Source organism: Lissotriton helveticus, chromosome 5_1, assembly GCF_964261635.1.
Source record: "Lissotriton helveticus chromosome 5_1, aLisHel1.1, whole genome shotgun sequence".
Taxonomy (NCBI): Eukaryota; Metazoa; Chordata; class Amphibia; order Caudata; family Salamandridae; genus Lissotriton; species Lissotriton helveticus.
The window spans coordinates 1,510,587,558-1,510,605,754 of record NC_136065.1 but is presented as its reverse complement, the minus strand read 5'-3'; the positions used below and the strand labels follow the sequence as shown (position 1 = coordinate 1,510,605,754).

Genomic DNA, 18,197 nt, shown 5'->3' with positions numbered 1-18,197 from the left:
TCAAGAAATGTATGCAGGAGCGAAGGGCAGTATTAGTTTGGACCGGAGTCACACATAACTCGGATGCTGAACTATGCTATAGACCTTGGGCCTGACCAGATGGGTCAGTTGGACACTGGGGAGAGGACGGGCTTAGGAAACATTGAGAGCATCTCACTCAAGGAAGTGGAATCTGCTGTTGTCAGGCTTCTTCCAAACAAAGCCCCAGGCCTTGATAGGTTACTGGGCGACCTCTTCCGATCCCAGCCAAAAATATGGGCACCGTACCTTGTTGTATTATTCAATGCGGTCCTCAGGGGAGCTAAGCTCCCAGACTCTTGGGCGGGCGCTGAAATCGTCCCCATTTTTAAAAAGGGATGCCCTTTAGTTCCATCGAACTACAGACCGATTAGTCTTCTGGATACTACCCAGAAGCTAATGGGCCGCATCCTTCTGGAAAGAATATTGGGATGGATGGAGGAGTTTGAAATATTAACCACCCTCCAGGCTGGGTTTAGATCTGGAATCTCGACCCTGGACCAAATTTTTAGGTTGTAGGTCCTTTTCTGGAAGCCAGTAAAAATGGGTGGCAGCCTCTACCTTGTCTTCGTAGACCTGCGGGCCGCTTTCGACCTTGTGCCCAGGGAGAGCCTATGGAGGGTCTTGAAAGAACTTGGCCTCCCGCCCTATCTACTAGATGTCCTGAATCGTTTCCATGCAGGGAACTATGCCCAGGTGAGGTGTGGGAAGAACGGAAAATTATCAGCTCGCTTTCCCGTAACTAGAGGTGTTCGACAGGGCTGTGCCCTGGCCCCTACGCTCTTCAGTCTGTACATCAATGGTTTGGTGGGGGAATTAGCTAGAGTCAGGGATAGTGATGCCCCGTTGTTGGCTACAGGTCGGGTGCCCGCCCTGATGTTCGCAGACGATACTCTGTTATTGTCGCGAACATCAACGGGCATCCAGCGGGTTCTGGACGGGTTTGTTTCTTTTTGCGCCGCGAGGGGCTTGGAGATAAACCTGGAGAAGACCAAGTTCATGATCTGCATAGGCAAGTTCCAAAAAACAACCCAATTCAAGCCAGTTACCCCTCCCCTAGAGATCTATGGTGCCCAAGCTAGGCCAACTGTGATGTATGCCGCAGAACTGTGGGGTTACACGAACACGCAAAGCCTACTTAAGGTGGAGCAGGCCTTCATGAGGAACTTGGTGGGCATTCCCCAGAGTACCCCGCTTGTACCCCTGAGATTAGACCTAGGTCTAGAGCCCATTACAGAACTGCTAGCTGCTCGACCTCTCCTGTATTGGAGAAGGCTCTGGACAGTACCGGAGTTAGTGGATTATAGAGCTGAATTCCCTGTAGTTTGGGAGCGGTTGAAGGGCAAGAATACACCTTGGTTATCACACATCAAAACCCTTGCATATAATATTGGCCTCCCCCAATTATGGGAGACCCCGGAGGTGAGCTGCCCAGCGGTACCGAGAAAAGAGCTGTTGGCCTCTTTGAGACATTATAACTTAAGTTTGCTATACAGCTCGACAACCATGGGCAGGCTGACTACAGAATTTCTGCAGGTGAAACTCGCACCCAAGAGGGAGGAATTTTTGGACCTAATACAGCCTGTACTAGCAAGGAAATTGTACAACCAATTAAGACATGGCTGTCTGCCTATCGGGGCATTGACTTGTACATGGGCTGGACGAGAAGATGGAATCTGCCCAGCTTGCAAAAGCAGTAAAGAAGACATCGTCCACGTTTTATTCTTCTGCCCAGCCTACAGTAAATTACGGAGATGCTGGTTGGCACCGTTGTGTAGAAATTTGGGACTGAAACAATGTGCACAAGCCTGCAGAATCTTAAGACACGACACCTCCCCTCTTATTGTGTTCTCTGTTTCCTGCTACCTATATGGCATGTGGCGTAGAAGGTCTATCATGATTAACTGGGATAAACTCTGTTGATCGCTACCCCTTTCCCTTTTGATAACTTACTGTTTAATAATTTTTTTAACGCAATGTTTTTAACTATTTATGTATTTTATCTTAGCGCATGTATGTATTTTAACTGCACTTTTATGGTCTATGACCGAAATAAAGTTATCAAAATCAATCAATCAATCAATCAATGCATTTATATAGCGCACTACTCACCCGGAGGGTCTCAAGGCGCTGGGGGGAGGGGGTCCGCTACTGCTCGAACAGCCAGGTCTTGAGCTGCTTCCTGAAGGCGAGGTGGTCCTGGGTCAGGCGGAGGTGGGTAGGAAGGGAGTTCCAAGTCTTGGCGGCCTGGTAGGAGAAGGACCTTCCTCCTGTGGTGGCTCTTCGGATGCGGGGGACGGCGGCGAGGGCGTGGCTGGTCGATCGAAGCTGGCGTTTGGGAGCGTAGAAGTTGAGGCGGCTGTTGAGGTATCCTGGTCCTTGGTTGTGTAGGGCTTTGTGTGCGTGGGTGAGGAGCCGGAAGGTGATTCTCTTGTTGACCGGGAGCCAGTGCAGGTCTCTCAGGTGTCCGGAGATGTGGCTGCAGCGGGGGATGTCCAGGATGAGTCGTGCTGAGGTGTTCTGGATCCGCTGGAGTCTCTTCTGGAGTTTGGCGGTGGTTCCGGCGTAGAGGGAGTTGCCATAGTCCAGACGGCTGGTGACGAGGGCCTGGGTGACCGTCTTCCTGGTCTCGGTGGGGATCCATCGGAATATCTTACGTAGCATGCGCAGGATGTTGAAGCACGATGAGGAGACGGCGTTGACTTGTCTGGTCATGGAGAGGGAGGAGTCCAGGATGAAGCCCAGGTTGCGTGCGTGGTCTGTTGGCTTGGGTGCGCTGCCCAGGGCGGGGGGCCACCAGGAGTCGTCCCAGGCGGAGGGTGAGGATCCCAGGATGAGGACTTCCGTCTTGTCCGAGTTCAGTTTCAGGCGGCTGTTCGACATCCATGTGGCTACGTCTGTCATCCCTTCGTGCAGGTTGGCTCTGGCGGTGGCGGGGTCGTTAGTGAGGGAGAGGATCAGCTGGGTGTCGTCGGCGTAGGAGATGATGTTCAGGTTGTGCTGGCGTGCGATGGCTGCGAGGGGGCTCATGTAAACGTTGAAGAGTGTTGGGCTGAGCGAGGAGCCTTGAGGAACGCAGCAGATGACTTCGGTGGCCTCCGATCTGAACGGGGGGAGGCGGACTCTCTGTGTCCTTCCGGCGAGGAAGGAGGTGATCCACTCCAGTGCCTTCTCCTGGATTCCGACGTTGCTGAGGCGCTGTACTAGGGTACGGTGGCAGACAGTGTCGAAGGCCGCGGAGAGGTCCAGGAGGATGAGGGCCGCTGTTTCTCCGTTGTCAAGCAGGGCTCGGATGTCATCGGTAGCTGCGATCAGGGCGGTCTCGGTGCTGTGGTTGGCCCGGAAGCCAGACTGCGAGAGGTCAAGGGAGCCGTTCGTCTCGAGGAAGGCGGCCAGTTGCTTGTTGACGGTCTTCTCGATGACTTTTGCCGGAAACGGGAGCAGCGAGATGGGGCGGTAGTTCTTGAGGTCGGTTGGGTCTGCTGATGGTTTCTTGAATAGAGCGCTGAGTTCGGCGTGCTTCCAGCTCTCCGGGAAGGTGGCGATGTCGAAGGAGGTGTTGATGATGTCCCGCAGGTGGGGTGCGATGACAGCGTCGGCCTTGTTGAAGACGTGGTGAGGGCAGGGGTCTGTCGGAGATCCGGAGTGGATGGAGTTCATCGTGCGGATGGTGTCTTCGGTGCTGATCGGGGTCCAGGCGCGGAGGGTGGTGGTGGGGGGCGGTGGTTCGGTCATGGCGGCGTCGGTTGAGTGCTGAAGCTGTTGTGTATGTCCGCGATCTTGTTGTGGAAGTAGGAGGCGAGGGAGTTGCAGAGGTCTTGCGAAGGGGTGATGTCGTTGTTTCCGGCGTTGGGGTTGGAGAGCTCTTTCACGATGTTGAAGAGTTCCTTGCTGTTGTGTGCATTGTTGTCCAGTCGTTCCTTGAATGCGGTTTTCTTGGTGGCGTGGATCAGCTGGTGGTGTTTTCGGGTGGCGAGCTTGAGGGCAGTCATGTTGTCCGGTGTTGGGTCTCTGCGCCAGGTTTTCTCAAGTGCTATGCAGTTCTTCTTGGAGCTCTTGAGTTCATCGTTAAACCATGGGGCTTTCTTGCTGCCGGGTCTGCTCGCCGGGGTCTTCAGCGGGGCGAGGTCGTCTGCGCAGTCGCTGATCCATTTCGTGAGGTTGGTGGCTGCTTGGCTGGGGTTGGTTGTGCTGGTGGGAGGGTTCTTGCTCAGGGAAGTAGCGAGCTGGTCTGTAGTGATCTTGTTCCAGCTTCTGCGGGGAGCCTGTTGCTGGTGATGGTGGAGCGTGGTCCTTCTGAAGCTGAAGTGGACGCAGCTGTGGTCCGTCCAGTGGAGTCCCGTGGTGTGGCTGAAGGCGATGTCCTTGCTGGAAGAGAAGATCGGGTCGAGTGTGTGTCCGGCGTAGTGGGTGGGGGTGGTCACCAGTTGCTTGAGTCCGAGGTTGGCGAGGTTGTCCAGCAGGGTGGTGGTGTTGCGGTCGTTGTTGTTCTCCAGGTGGAAGTTGAGGTCCCCTAGGAGGATGTAGTCGGCGGAGGGGAGGGCGTGTGGGCTGATGAAGTCGGCGATGTCCTCGCTGAATTGTGTGCGTGGTCCCGGGGGTCTGTAGATGAGGGTGCCTCTGAGGGTGGTCTTGGGGTTGGCGTGGATCTGGAAGTGCAGGTGTTCAGCGGGTGCGAGGGTGTCGTCGGTGTTGGTCCTGATGCGGATGGTGTTCCTGTGGATGATGGCGATGCCTCCTCCTGTCTGGTTGACGCGGTCTCTCCGGATGATCTTGTAGCCTTCTGGGATGGCGATGGCGATGTCGGGCGCTGAGGAGGCGTTCATCCAGGTTTCCGTGACGAAGGCGACGTCTTGGTCTGTGGTGTCGAGCAGGTTCCAGAGCTCGACGGCGTGTCTGTGGACGGAGCGGGTGTTGAGCAGGATGCACTTCAGGTGGGTGCTGCTGGTGTTCGGCTTGGTGGGTGCTGGTGTGGCGTGGGTCCGGTTGCAGGTGAACTTGCAGGAGTGGCAGCTGAAGGGTCCGTGGGTGCGTCTCGGTGTGGCTCGGTAGCAGCCCGGTGTTCGGCCGGTGTTGAGTGCGTTGAGGTCGGTGGCGTCGTAGGTCCGTCGGGACGGCTTCCGGCGGTGGGGACCAGGGGTCCTGGCACTGGGCGCGGGCCAGGCGCGGACGGGCGCAGACGGGCTTACCTTTGGCGCACCTTCGGCGCTCAATCGGTGCTCCCGCTGCGCGCGTCCGCTGCGCGGTCGCTCTGGGGGCGTCATAAGAAGGGAGCCGGCAGGGAGGGTCAGCTGGGAGGCGGGGATGAATGCTATAGACCAAGAGGTCTCATCGACAAGCGCTGGCCGCTGTTTGCCAGGTGGTGGTGCACCCTGACACTCCAAGGCAGACCGCCGGACAACCATGCTGCCCGCGAGCCAAAAGCCTAATAGATTGTTGGAAGACACGTCGCACTGCGGGTGCCATCAGGGCCTCAGGGCTCCGTGCAACAGGAGACAGCTGCTGAACTCAAGCAGGTGTACCGTCTCGCTCGCAACAGGCTGCAACTCGCTAGCAAATCACCGCAACCACAACATAACAGAAACTCCAGGCGAGAGGCGTCAAAACCGCTTTGTAAAAAGTATCAGCGTCTCCACAGGAATCGACAGGCATCAGGACTTTCAAGGCTTGGCTGCGCTATCATTTCACATCCATTGCTTACAAATAAATTCTAGTCACTTTGTCAAACTTCACAGCAACTCTGCATATCACGAACATCCATTGCTATGGCAATCCATGGAAAGAAGACAATGTCCCCTGTATAGAATTACAGATAACTTTAGCCATTAATTCTTATTGCTTTGACCTGTGTCAATGTGTCTAGGGCTCTGTGCTGAAATGTTTGAGGTTTCAAAAACAATGAAACATAGATTAATAATAATTTAATTGACTGGCGTGACTGAAGGTAGGCCTGTTTTCGATTCCCTGAGGGAGTCAAACTTTTTTAATATATGTGTGTTTCAGAACTTCATAATGTTTTAAAGTAAGGCACAGGATTAAATGTATAATAGGTAAAAATAAGAATGAAAAGAGTATATATAATGTAAATGAACAGGAAACTTTTATATTTCCTCGAACCACTGCATCTTGAGATCAGCAGTACTCTCGGGAATATATTTATCAAATATATAAATTACTATCTTTGCAAATCAAATGAAACAATGATTGAACCCTCATTTTTTTACGACTCTCGGTTTGGCCTCTGGGGGAAGCATTAGAAAGTCTGTATTCCTGAAGCAGCTCAGCTTTATGCATTATCCCTTTCACTCTTTCCGAAGAAGGTTGGATGGATGGAGGAAGACTAGACACATACATTTACTTGAGACTAGAGATAGGGTCGAGCCAAACCTGTGTTAATCAAGGTGTGTTTTTGATCAGTGACTCAATAGGAGTTTGAAATCTCTACCATGGACGCTCTTATCCGCTTTGACCTAGGGACAACAGCCCTTGCATGTGTTTAAACAGGTTTGGACCGTGCCAGTGTCCTGTAAATAAGGACATTCCATCTTGAGGACAACTTGTCTTCTGGGATTCTAAGACACAGCTCTTTCTGAAGAGGCGCTACCATCCTCCATGACTTGCGGTGGCTCCCACCAAGGCTAGTATCCAGGTATTCAGTATATGTTCACCACTCTATTGTGTTTAACGCTTTAAGACATTGTACTTGGTATCCACAGACCTGATTCAGTCGATGTGAACAATCTTCATTTGGTTTGTTCCACAGAGTACTGCTACTTGCTCTCCCTCGAACTTTCTGCCCAGTACCTTGTGAGCATACTCAGGGCCATTACTAATGGGCTGATAAGTAGCTGTAGACTGATTCTCTAGGAATGTCAAAAGTTGTGTAATACTAACTTTCCATCATACTCACAGTTTTTATATGGTCTTGAAGGATTACCCACATCCTTTGGCCCTCCTAACTTCCGGATTGATTTATATTTCAGCGGACGGGTTACTCCCTCACAGCGGTGATGGATATCCAGTCCGCCGACATATAAATCCCATAGGATATTTCCCCAGATGGGATATGTGTCACTGTTGTGACAGAATAACCAGCCCACCAAGATCTAAGGCCCTAGCTTGGTTGAGGGATAAGGTAAGAAGGCTTTTTAACAGGGCCTGTGCTGGCTGAAAGAATCTCCTTATATTTCGATTCAAAATAAGCAATTAACTTTTTACGGGGAAAGGCTTTTAGTGGAGGTCGATGAAGGAATGTCCCATGGAATTAGAGGGTCGGAGATTCTGCTGTTCCAGGCTCACCTATTCCACAGATTTACTTGTGAATATGAAGCAATTGTGAACACAATAGAATGTATTACTTCTGTTTGGGGAATGCAGTGCTTCTGAAAGGGGAAATGTTTATTACAATTATACTTCAACGGCTTTGCGCAGAGCTTAAAAATACCGGATGTTCTGGCCAAAGTTTGCTGCTTTGGGGACAATCGAGTGATATAAATCATTAGCCTGTTGTAAAACAATATTCTATTTGCCCAGAGAAATGATGGCATAGAGCCAGGCTGAGCAATCTGATGGAGCAGGGATTCCGCGAAATAAAACCTGCTTGGATTGAAACCCCATTGTGTGAAAACACTAATCGAGTGATGTTGTGCAAACTAAACGCAAAAGGCTAATGGAGAAAACGAAAACTGTGCAAGCGCATGTTAAATTTGCTGTAGTAGACCGCAAATGCATGTGAAAATAACAGACTAAAAGCTGCTGGTTTTATTTTACACTAAACTGAATCAAAAGAATAATCCTTTAAATGCGCATAGATAAAGCGAGAAAGTATGCATCACATAGGGTGTATTTAGTAGTGCGACTTTCTAAACAATAAATAACATTTGTATTTGTCTTTCCTAGAAGTGTGATTTTTCTGCTCTGCAGAAAAAGGCCTGAGAGTCACTTTTGAAATTAAAAAGACGGATCAGAAGGGGAGGAAAAATGTGAACTGTCCTTTGCAAGCCCTGTGTGTCTGCCAAGGTTGCATGGAGGAAACAAATTGAAATAAAGAATGGAACACTTCCTCAGTGAGCAGCGCATTGAAACAATCAAGGCACAAAAGTTGATACATGACTGAGATGGAGGAAGCACATAAACCATGGAAGCTTGACATGTGTATTTCCTTGGCAAGAAGTTGATAAAATCAGTATACGAACAATGGATCTTTTGCGAAATTGTCATGTCAAGAGTGGTGTGATAGAACGCCCCCTGTTTTGACCAAGAATGAACTGAAAATTGCGTGTTATGACACAATATGGGATGGACTATAGAGAATTTAGAGTATAACTACAGGTGCTCGGAAGGTGAGGTAAGAAGGCGTGATTTTCTACTTTGCTAGAGGAGAGGGCTGTATTGCCGTTTTCCTAATTTCTATGGGCTGGCTGATGTTCTGCTGAAACCTGTTTCTAAAACTTTGCTCCTTAACTCTTCTTGAGGGGCCTTTCTTACTCTCTTTGCCAGAGGGTAGCTTTCCAAATTTCTTGAACTTGGGTTGGTATGAATTTCTAAATTTGCATAACTATTTTGCAAATGATTTATGACTGTACCCTTTTGTCTCTACACCTTTCCACTGACTCAAAGGAGTGGAAATGCTTCTAGGATGCTTGTTTCCAGTCCAGGGAGGACCTGGCCTGGCAGTTCGGGCTGGACTGTTCACATAGGGCGGAGGGTCAAGACTGATTTGCATATGGCGGGGTCCAAACAGGAATGGCATGGTGAGCAAAATTAACGATGGATTTAGGCCCAGATCTCTGTATTGGGGTGAATGTATGACATTGTTCTGCATTCTGTCCATCAATTGTTGTTTTTGCATTGATCAGTGGTTTATGGTCAGTGCGTATGCAGAACTGTATTCCCCATAGGAAGAACTTAAAATGTCTGACCGCCTAAAAACAGGCGAGGGCTTCTCTTTCCACAACAGAGTAGTTTTTTTCGGACTTCGCACAATTTTCTCTTTACCTTCTATGAATTGGGAGAGAGTGGCTCTCAATCCTTTGTTACTGGCATCTGTAGTCAGAAATGTTTTAGGACTGGGTTCAAAGTTGCACAAATAAGGAGCGGCAGGAATAGCGTCTTTTATTTTCATTAAGGAAGTTTGGTGATCCTCCGTCCATTGGTAGTGTGCATGGTTCTTTACCAGATCTCTAAGATTAGACGTCAAGTCTGCAAAATTCTTCACATACTTTGCCATGAACTCAGCTAGTCTCTGGAAGGACTTAAGCTCTTCCTTATTTTCTTGAGCAGGTGCATTTTTAACAGCTTCTAAGAAGCACATTTTGGGCTTAAAACCATCTATTGAAATGCTATGACCTAAATATTCTACTGTATTAACACCTAACAAGCATTTCTCTCTTTTAAGAGTTAATCCTGCATTTTTAAACCTAGAGAGTACTTCTTTTAGGATTTTGTCGTGTTCATCAGTATTGGCACCTTAGATCAGAACATAATCTTGGAAACAGAGTGTTTTCTGTACCCCTTCAAGTATTTGCTGCATGATTTTTTTTTCAAACAGCTGCAGCTGAGGCGAGTCCAAATCACATGCAACGAAACATGGTATAAGCTGTTAAATGTCTAGACTCTGGGTGCAATTCTACTTGATGGTAAGCCATAGAGAGGTCTAAGACACTAAAACATGTAGCTTCCCTCGTTGTGCTCAACATCTCGTGGATGCGTGGTAAGGGATGTCTCGTGTCATGCTGGCATTAAGATCACGTAAATGAACACAGAGCCTAATGTCTTCAGATTGATTTTATTTTTGCAATTACGATGGGTGCTAACCAGTCTGAGCAATCGATGGGTTGAATGATGCCTAAGTCCTTAAGCCTATTGAGTTCTTTCTTTAACGGATCCCACACAAGATAAGGTATCAGCCTGGTTTATGTATAGTTGGTTTTGCATTGGGCTTAATTTTGATTTTATGTTGAAAGTCTTTAAGTAATCCTAACTTACTAGAGAAAACTTCTGGGTACTCATCAATTATGTGCTCTGGATTATTGGGATCAAGCTTGATCCCCAATTCCTTTTGGTGTTGCCACCTGAGGAGATTAGACCCCTCTTCCACTATGTACACCTTGCCAACCGTAGTGTGGCCTTTCAAGGATATGAGAGTTTTAATCATGCCGTTCAAAGGGATGGGATCTCTATTGTACCCACTGGGTGAAATATCAGCTGGGAGTAACTCATATTTGTTAACTTGACCCACGGACTTATAGTGAGAGTAGTTCAGTAAAGTAAATGGTGAACATGAGTCTGCAAACATTTTGACTGTTTCCTTCTAAATGAACTTCACACACAGGATCTTTTTGTTGGTTTTCTATACTTTCCTTGACTTGCAATACTTTTTTTTACTTGGAATTTCTCTTCTGGAGGATTATATTCACTTCCAAATCCTTTCTTTGAGAAGCTTTTGCATACCCTTGCCAGATGACCTCTTTCATTGCACCTCCTACACACAACTGTCTTAGCTTGACAATTAGGATTATTGGTTAAGTGGTTGCTACTTCCACAACAGAAGCACTTAAGCTTGAAATGTTCTTTATCGCTCAATTGGGTAGCACTTTTATCATTCTTTATCTTGCATATGGCTATATCAGTTCCTAATTCTGTTATTTCAGAAACTTTTTCACTAGAGTTTGGGGATCTGATTTCTTTCAAACATATGGCAGTGTGTTCAATCGATGTAGCCAACACAATGGCTTCTTCAAGATTGGGTTGTTTTTGCAAAAGTTTCTCTTGGATCTTATTATTGTTAGTGCATCGCTCTAGTTGGTCTCTTATAAGCGAATCATTAAGTTCTTGAAACTCGCATAACTTGCTCAATCCTCTAAGCCCTGACACATAAGTAGAAACAGATTCTTGTTTGCCTTGAACCCTGCTGAAGAACTTAGGCCCCTCTAGTACAATGTTCACTTTGTCTCAAAAGTGAATTCATAGTTTTAGCAGGGTAGATTTATAAGTATCCTCCTCTTCCTCATCAGAGTCGCTATTTCCTGATTCAGGTTCAGGTAAAGACTCAAAGATCTTCCTGCCAAATTCATTTAGGAAAGGAGCAGGTTGGGACATACTAGCTTCTGCCATCATATTATGAGATACCAGGGAATGAATAGAAGTATAGAAGTCACACCTATGATGCGAAAGTAGAAAAAGCAATAGCACTAAACCAGGTGTGATAAAGACACCAGAAAGCTGATGATAAGGAATGGTGTGCCTGTCAACGTGAAATGGCACGCATGAGGCTTTCAAAAATAGAAAGGGGTGTGCGTGTCACCGAAATTACATGCATACAATTGTGGCAGTAGAGAAAAGAATTTGGAGCAAAATATATGGTGTGCGTGTCACCGTGAACAGACATGCGAATCACTAGAAAAGGTGGATTACAGCAATCAGGTGACTAACAGACTCAGCACAGGGTGAGTGCCACCGATGAATCCTCAAACATTTGGTGTGCTTATCACCGTGGAGTGACACGCTAATACATTTATTTATTTATCTATTTATTTATTTATTTTATTACTGGTGTGCACATCACTGTAAAGAGACTCGCTAATGCAATGAGAAAAGTGGAGTGCGTGTCTCCGATACACGTGCTGGCAGACAGAAGCTGATGATTTATTTAGGTGAGCCCCAAAAGTGAAGAAAGGCACAAGAAACCCCTGATGATGGTAGAGAGGGGCGGCTGAGAAAATTAATGCGGAACAGCTGTGTCCATCAGTGAGCAGCGACAGGCGGCAGAAGGAAGACCCACCCAATTAGTCCGCCTCCACACGCCCGGGAAGCAGTTGCTGAAGGAACGGCAGGTAACGAAAGGTGAAGACATGCTCCACACACCGCAAGTCGATGAGAGGATGTCCGGGAGGAGAAGGCTTGCTGTGCGGAAATGCAGGTTATGGGCACTCTCAACACCACAACAAATGCCGCACGTCAAAGTAAAGAAGCCAGGCTAGGCTTGCTGCGAGGAGATGCAAGCACCAGATGGCGTAGACACACTCCCACGCCGCACATCGAAAGGAAGAAGCCCGGGTGGGCTTACTAAAAGGAGATGCAGCACTGGGCACACTCCATGCTGAAATGTTCCTTGAGAAGGAAAGGAACGGTACACCATCAAGGGAGTGGCAAAAACAAGAATTCTCTCACTTCGGTAACTGCAACTGCACAGCTCCAAGCACCCTCAAGAAAGCAGTGACACAGTCCGGTAACTACATCTGCTCCGCTCCATGCACCCTCAAGAAAGCGGTAGTGGTGCCACACGGTGAGGGAGGCGGTGCAGCTGTTAGAAGGACGTCCACACCCCAGAATGGTGGAGCAGGAGTAAAAAACAGAAGTAAGTGGAAAACAGTACCTTCAGCCAGCTGTTTGATAAATAGAATGAGGTCCCTGGCAATAGTAGTCACTGTAGGCGGAGTAGGATCCAAAAAGGGGGGGGGTTGGTCATCTGACCCCTCACACAGATCGTCGCCAGTGAAGTAATTACTCACACAGCCAATGTAAGTTCAGGAGTTTATTTCCAGCCTCCGCTCTCCGCCAAAGAAGTATTAGAATACTATTACCATGAACATTCTAAGTCAAGCTCCAGGAAGAGGGAAGAACCACGGGAGGAGAAAGGGGGGTTATGAAGTGGGCAGACCCAAGTAAATTACTTAGAACTTACAGGAACATGGTGAAGGGAAAAATATACAATAAACATGAGATAAAACAATGTGCACTCTTTCAACAAGTACAGACACAGAGTAAGAATGTAAATTTAAGCTTTATTGCAGCAGACATTTATTTTTGAGCTAAGGTAAAGAAGATCAGTGAATAAATGACTTTCGACTTGCTCAATATAACCAAGTGTGCTGGCTGAGGGTAGCAAAACGGACTTTCCAGCCTTCTGCATCCTAATCCAGAACTTTGACACCTGAAGCAGGCAGGTGGTCGAGAGAAGAGTCTCTCTTGTTCATTCACTAAACATAAAATGCATCTTTTATATTTATTCTATACTACAAACAAAATAATTTACATGTATTGCAATATAAAGCTGCACACAATATTGATTTTTCTGGGTTGCATAAAAACAGAGGACGGAAACTTCAGTTGGGCATAGCATGGTCATGAAATGTTAAAAAAGATAGGCTAGCCTTTGATTTCACTATCTTTATACAGATTATTTGTTTCTATAACAGAATCCAGGCATTATTAAATATGAGTACTTTAAAGTATTTTTACATAAATTCCATGTGTTTTTCTGAAAACTACACTTTACCTGCCTCTATAGAATCCAGTGGTCTTCAGCATATTCAGCTCCATCTCTGGGACCTGTAACTTAACATGCGTCTTGCATGTTGGCCAGGGTTGGATTGGGATCAAAAATCAGCCCAGGCACACCAGAAAAAAGTGGCCCACATTTGCTTATTGCCTTTCCCCAAAACACTGCTTCAGCGAAGTTTTATGAAAAGAAAGGGGGTGGGGGCATGTTTTAACTTCACTTAGATAAGAAAAAAATGCACAGATTATTTCACACTGCTGAGTCACACATGAATGCAAGTGTAACCACTTCTGCTCAGTCCCCCTGCCCACGCTCATATTAATGGGCCGGCCCAGCGAGAGAAAGGGAGTGATACCTCCGCCCATCTGCCTCTAGAAAGGCCACTCAGGCACCCACTGGGTCGCTGGCGGCATCCTAACAGCACAGACAGCCCCCAGGCTGCCCAAAAAAGCAGCCCACAGCTAGAACTCGGCTACCGGCCATTCGGCCATTTCCCGGGTGCCCGTGTTACCAATCTGACCCTGAAGTGTGGAGTCGCAGGCTAACAAAACTGTTGGCTTATGCCTTTCTTTAATGCGCATGCTACAACAGATCCTTCCACTACTCCCTAAAGACTCGCGCTCCCTAGTAGTGAGGAATATAGTGCTGAGTAGGCTGGACTACTGCAACTCCCTGTATCTGGGAGCACCGCAATACGTCTTCCAGGGGTTGCGGAGAGTCCAGTCTATGGCGGCAAAGAGGGTGTTAAATAGGCAATGCAGTTCCTCCACAATGCTGGCTCTGAGAGACCTTCATTGGCAGCCTATTAAAGAAAGGGTACACTTTAAATCACTCTGCATTGTTTACAGAGCTGTGCACAACTCTGGTCCTGTCCCACTGCAAGAGAAGTTTACCTGGTATAAACCCAAAAGGCAGCTCTGTTCCTCTAGCGCAAATCTGCTGACGTCCACCAGATTCAGGCGCTCTAGGATAGGGGGGGCTTTAATGTGGCAGCCACCCACTTATGGAATGAACTGCCCCAGAATATCAGACAAGCCAACTCTCTGGCAGAGTTTAGAAAGAGCCTGAAAACCTGTCTCTTTCCCAGGATTAATCCTTAAGCCTCCCCTACTGTTGTCCCCCCGGTCTGTGTCTAGGTTGATCTATTGAAGTCTGAGTGCCAGGATACCCGTAGGGTGGCAGTCGCGCTATATAAAAGCCTAATTCAATTCAATAATTCAAGTGGGCACATTCCGCAAACACCTAAGATCTCACTATGAGTGTCTGGTAAAAGGGGGGTGATATCGCACCCAATATTTCCAGTACTGGGTGTATTGGTTATTACTCTGTGACACCCTGTTGACCCCTATGCCGATGGGAATAACATGCAGAAGCTGCACGTGTAAACTCATCAACCAATTGCATTTATTGGAAAGTCCACCAGGCCTGACCTGGGAGATTTATTCTCAAAAATCATTTGGTATTGCTGCACCCTGGATACTGGTTGTGGTAATACTTCAGCACTTATGATTCTCTTTGGGGCCAGTAACTACTGCTACTGCCCCAGTCAGGAATTAAAAGCCACTCCAAGGGCCTAACAGGTGGTAAAGCAAAGGAGACTGATGTTGCCCAAATCTGTACTAATTAGCACAAGCTAAGGAATTGCATAAAATGGTTTGGTCATTTCCTAACGAGCAGGAAAGGACCTTAGCATTGCACGTACATGTATAGGTCAAATACACGCAAAGCCACTGGACTAACTCACCAGCCATGCACGCTCTGTTTACAGGAAAGGAATGTTTAGTAAGTAGTTATGCCTCCAACCACTCCTCAAAACATAAAGCTAAGGACCGAGCCACCGACACAGTTTTTGCTAGATTCAGTGGCTTGTACACAGTTTGTTAGGCCCTGCATTGTGACCTGAATTGCCTCTGGTGAGCAGGCTGTGGTGCGTTAGGGAATATGAAATGTTTGCTAGAACAGCTCTGTGCTGACACTAGCCCCACCCACTTCCATGATGGGGGAGGCCAGTGTGCCATTCCAACTAGCGTATGATACACCCTTTGCTTCTAGTGTGTAGAATCTAAGCACAGCTTCGGCCCTAGGTACAGCTAGAAGTACAGTAAGGCTGACTAGGTGCGAAGGTCCACTGCAAGGCTTATGACGCAAAGACCAGACAGCAAAATATCCTCTGATGGCATCAACTGGATAGAGCGCTGCCATTTACCTCTCACAGACTTATACTAGTTAATTATTCTTTCATGCAGGTATCTCTTTCTCTCGCCCAGTTTCAATGTGACCTTTGCATGGAACAAGACAATGAAAGGCAATGAAAGCAAATGCTACTAGGAGGTCACACTTTTAACTTCAAGTCTATTCAAAAGTGTCATATGTGAGTCGGCTGGCACGGCCCACTCTGGAAAGGGCTGCAGGATACTGAGTTACTCTAATTTGGGCACTATCTATTGCAATGCCCTCCTTTTCCCTGGTAGGAATTAACACTGGACTGATTGCCAAGCTCAAAAAAGCATAACTCTCCTCTTTCATGGTAACGACTTGAGGTCCTTGAGAACATAGGCTGTTGTGATCATAGGTAAATAGTCATTTTTGATAGGAACTCTTTGTCCTCCCTTGGTGCACCACTACACATCACAGGAGGTGTCCAAATACCTCCCCATGTTACAGTTCTGTGTCCGCCACAATGTGCTGCTTGTTGGAGTGTCCGTTGGTGGCCACTGGTGTTACTGCTTGGCCTGTTCCGTTTTCTTGGTTTCCTGCTTTCAGATTCGGCTTGTCCGGCTGTCCTGGCTGATCGCGAGTGGCCACTGATATCAAGGTATTGTCGGGGCTATCGTTTCCAGCATAGTCTTCATCCTAATAGGAATATAAATGGCAATGCAGTTAAAGAGTGTTGCAAAGCTAGTTTAATAGATATAAAGTGGTTCCTGCAGTCTTGCAGAAGGCAATACTTGCCCCAACAGTTAGAAATTATTCAAATAGTAAAATGATGGAAGTGACCATGGAACATTTACTTTTAGTCAAAGAGGCTTCCATACCATTATTAGATAACTGCGGGGGAAGTGTAGCCCTTGACTTCCACGGCAATAGTATTCCAAAGAAAAGCCTTTCATGCGAGTAAGTTTTTGTTATGCTTTTAGTGTATTTATTTTACCAAATCCCAAGCCACTATTCACTTACAACTTGAATATCCTTTGGGCTCCTCCCATCCTAACTTACCCTACTTGCAGTTAATCCAGATTGGAGCCCTAATGGACTGAGAGTTCCAGTCTTATCTGTGGGACATCTGATCACAGGCCCCTGCTTGCTAAATCTTCTTTGACTCACTGAACAAGAACTACAAACCTTTTGGACGGCACCATCAAAAAATATGATATCCCCAGTGCTAGCACAGACGAAATTCTGGCTACTACACCAAGCACACTGGACACCAGCTCGCCTAGCCTCGATAGGCCAGAGAGACAGCGACAGCTGCTGGAACCGTGGCACAGAAAAGGGAGACCTTGCACACCTCATCTACCACTGCAATAAGGTCAGCAAATTCTGGGGGAAGGGGTTCAGCTTCATTAACAAAGCCCTAGGCTGTACTCTAGAACACACATTTGCCACAACATCCACAGCACACATCACAGCAGACATAGCCACACAACAGGACAGAAACCTCCTGGACTTCCTCCTGATGACAGCAATCAGAACAGTGCTAGCCAATTGGAAGGACACCACCAAAGCCACATTCAAGGGGTGGCTGAATTGGGTGACTTTTCTCAGAGGGGCGGACAACACTGCACTTAGACACACACCAGGGAGGAACCCGAACAGAGGGATGTGGTCAAATCTATACATATTCCTAAACCCATACAAACCCCCATGAACAACAAAATGTGTGAAACCAGCCAAACGCAACTAAACAACTGCCCAACACTTCTATGTTTTGTGTTACACTATATATACCAATTAGTTACGCGTCCAATCGCAATAACTTAAATGTTCAGTGTTATATGTGCGCAAATCTGTGGGGCAGACAAGAGTAGTCTGTAAGACCAATCACTCAACCACAATCGAAAATAGCCACCACCACAAGCCGCATTGCCCTATGTGAATGTCCGAGAAACTTGTTATTTGTAACATGTAAATACCAATAAAAATATATTTAAAAAAAAAAAGAAATAGTATTTGGTATTTCTTCGATTGTGGAACTCTTTCCCCCAATCCCTTGGTATCTCCTGTATATATTTTTCCTTCCTGATGATGACCCTGTTCTAACTAACTATGCTTAGTGGTAAAACCCTCAACAGCAACATATGTGGACCATCTCTTTAAAATGTTATAGTGGATTTTGATACTCGTATCATGGGTGTTGACTATAACATCATATCATCCTTGCACATGCACTTTTTAGTCACTATATATCATTTTTCACTGCACCGTCACTTTTTAGGACCCCTGTGTTTTTAAAGAAGTATACATATTGTATTATACTGTCAAAGAAATTTTTGCATTATGAAATGGGATTTGGTCAAATAAATGCAATAAATGCATAACAAAAACGTACACGCATGAGAGGTTTTCACTTCTTAATACTATTGCTGTGGAAGTCAAAGGCTACACTTCCCCCGTAGGGTCCCCTTTGTTGATAGTAAATTGTCCAGCCAAGATCCCTGGGTTGTCCCTTTTCCCTCGAAAATTATTAGAAAAAAATGCAGGCTAGTCTGCTTTTAAGGCTAGACAGGGATCCAAACACTAAAATACGTCAAAGTTTCAGATTGAAATAGAGTGCAAATACGTGTGAAAAATGAAACCTGAGAAAAGCTTTTATAGGTAAGGCGAAATTATATTTGGAAAGACATTTGTAACCTGTGTCACATCAATATTTAGAACTATGTACAAAAGTTCTTTAGCA

General features: G+C 46.8%; 1 protein-coding gene across 4 annotated transcripts in view; it reads right to left on the bottom strand.

Moving 5' to 3' along the window:
* Positions 1-12,783: 12,783 nt before the first annotated feature.
* CD34 (CD34 molecule) overlaps positions 12,784-18,197 on the bottom strand; it is a 243,154-nt gene continuing 237,740 nt past the window's right edge. For 3 of the 4 annotated variants that reach the window (XM_078644506.1, XM_078644509.1, XM_078644507.1), the window contains exon 5: positions 12,784-16,153. In XM_078644506.1, coding sequence (XP_078500632.1) covers positions 15,959-16,153 — 195 coding nt within the window. In that variant the 3' untranslated portion in view covers positions 12,784-15,958. The remainder of the gene's footprint in view (positions 16,154-18,197) is intronic. The other variant, XM_078644508.1, reaches the window with a different exon arrangement.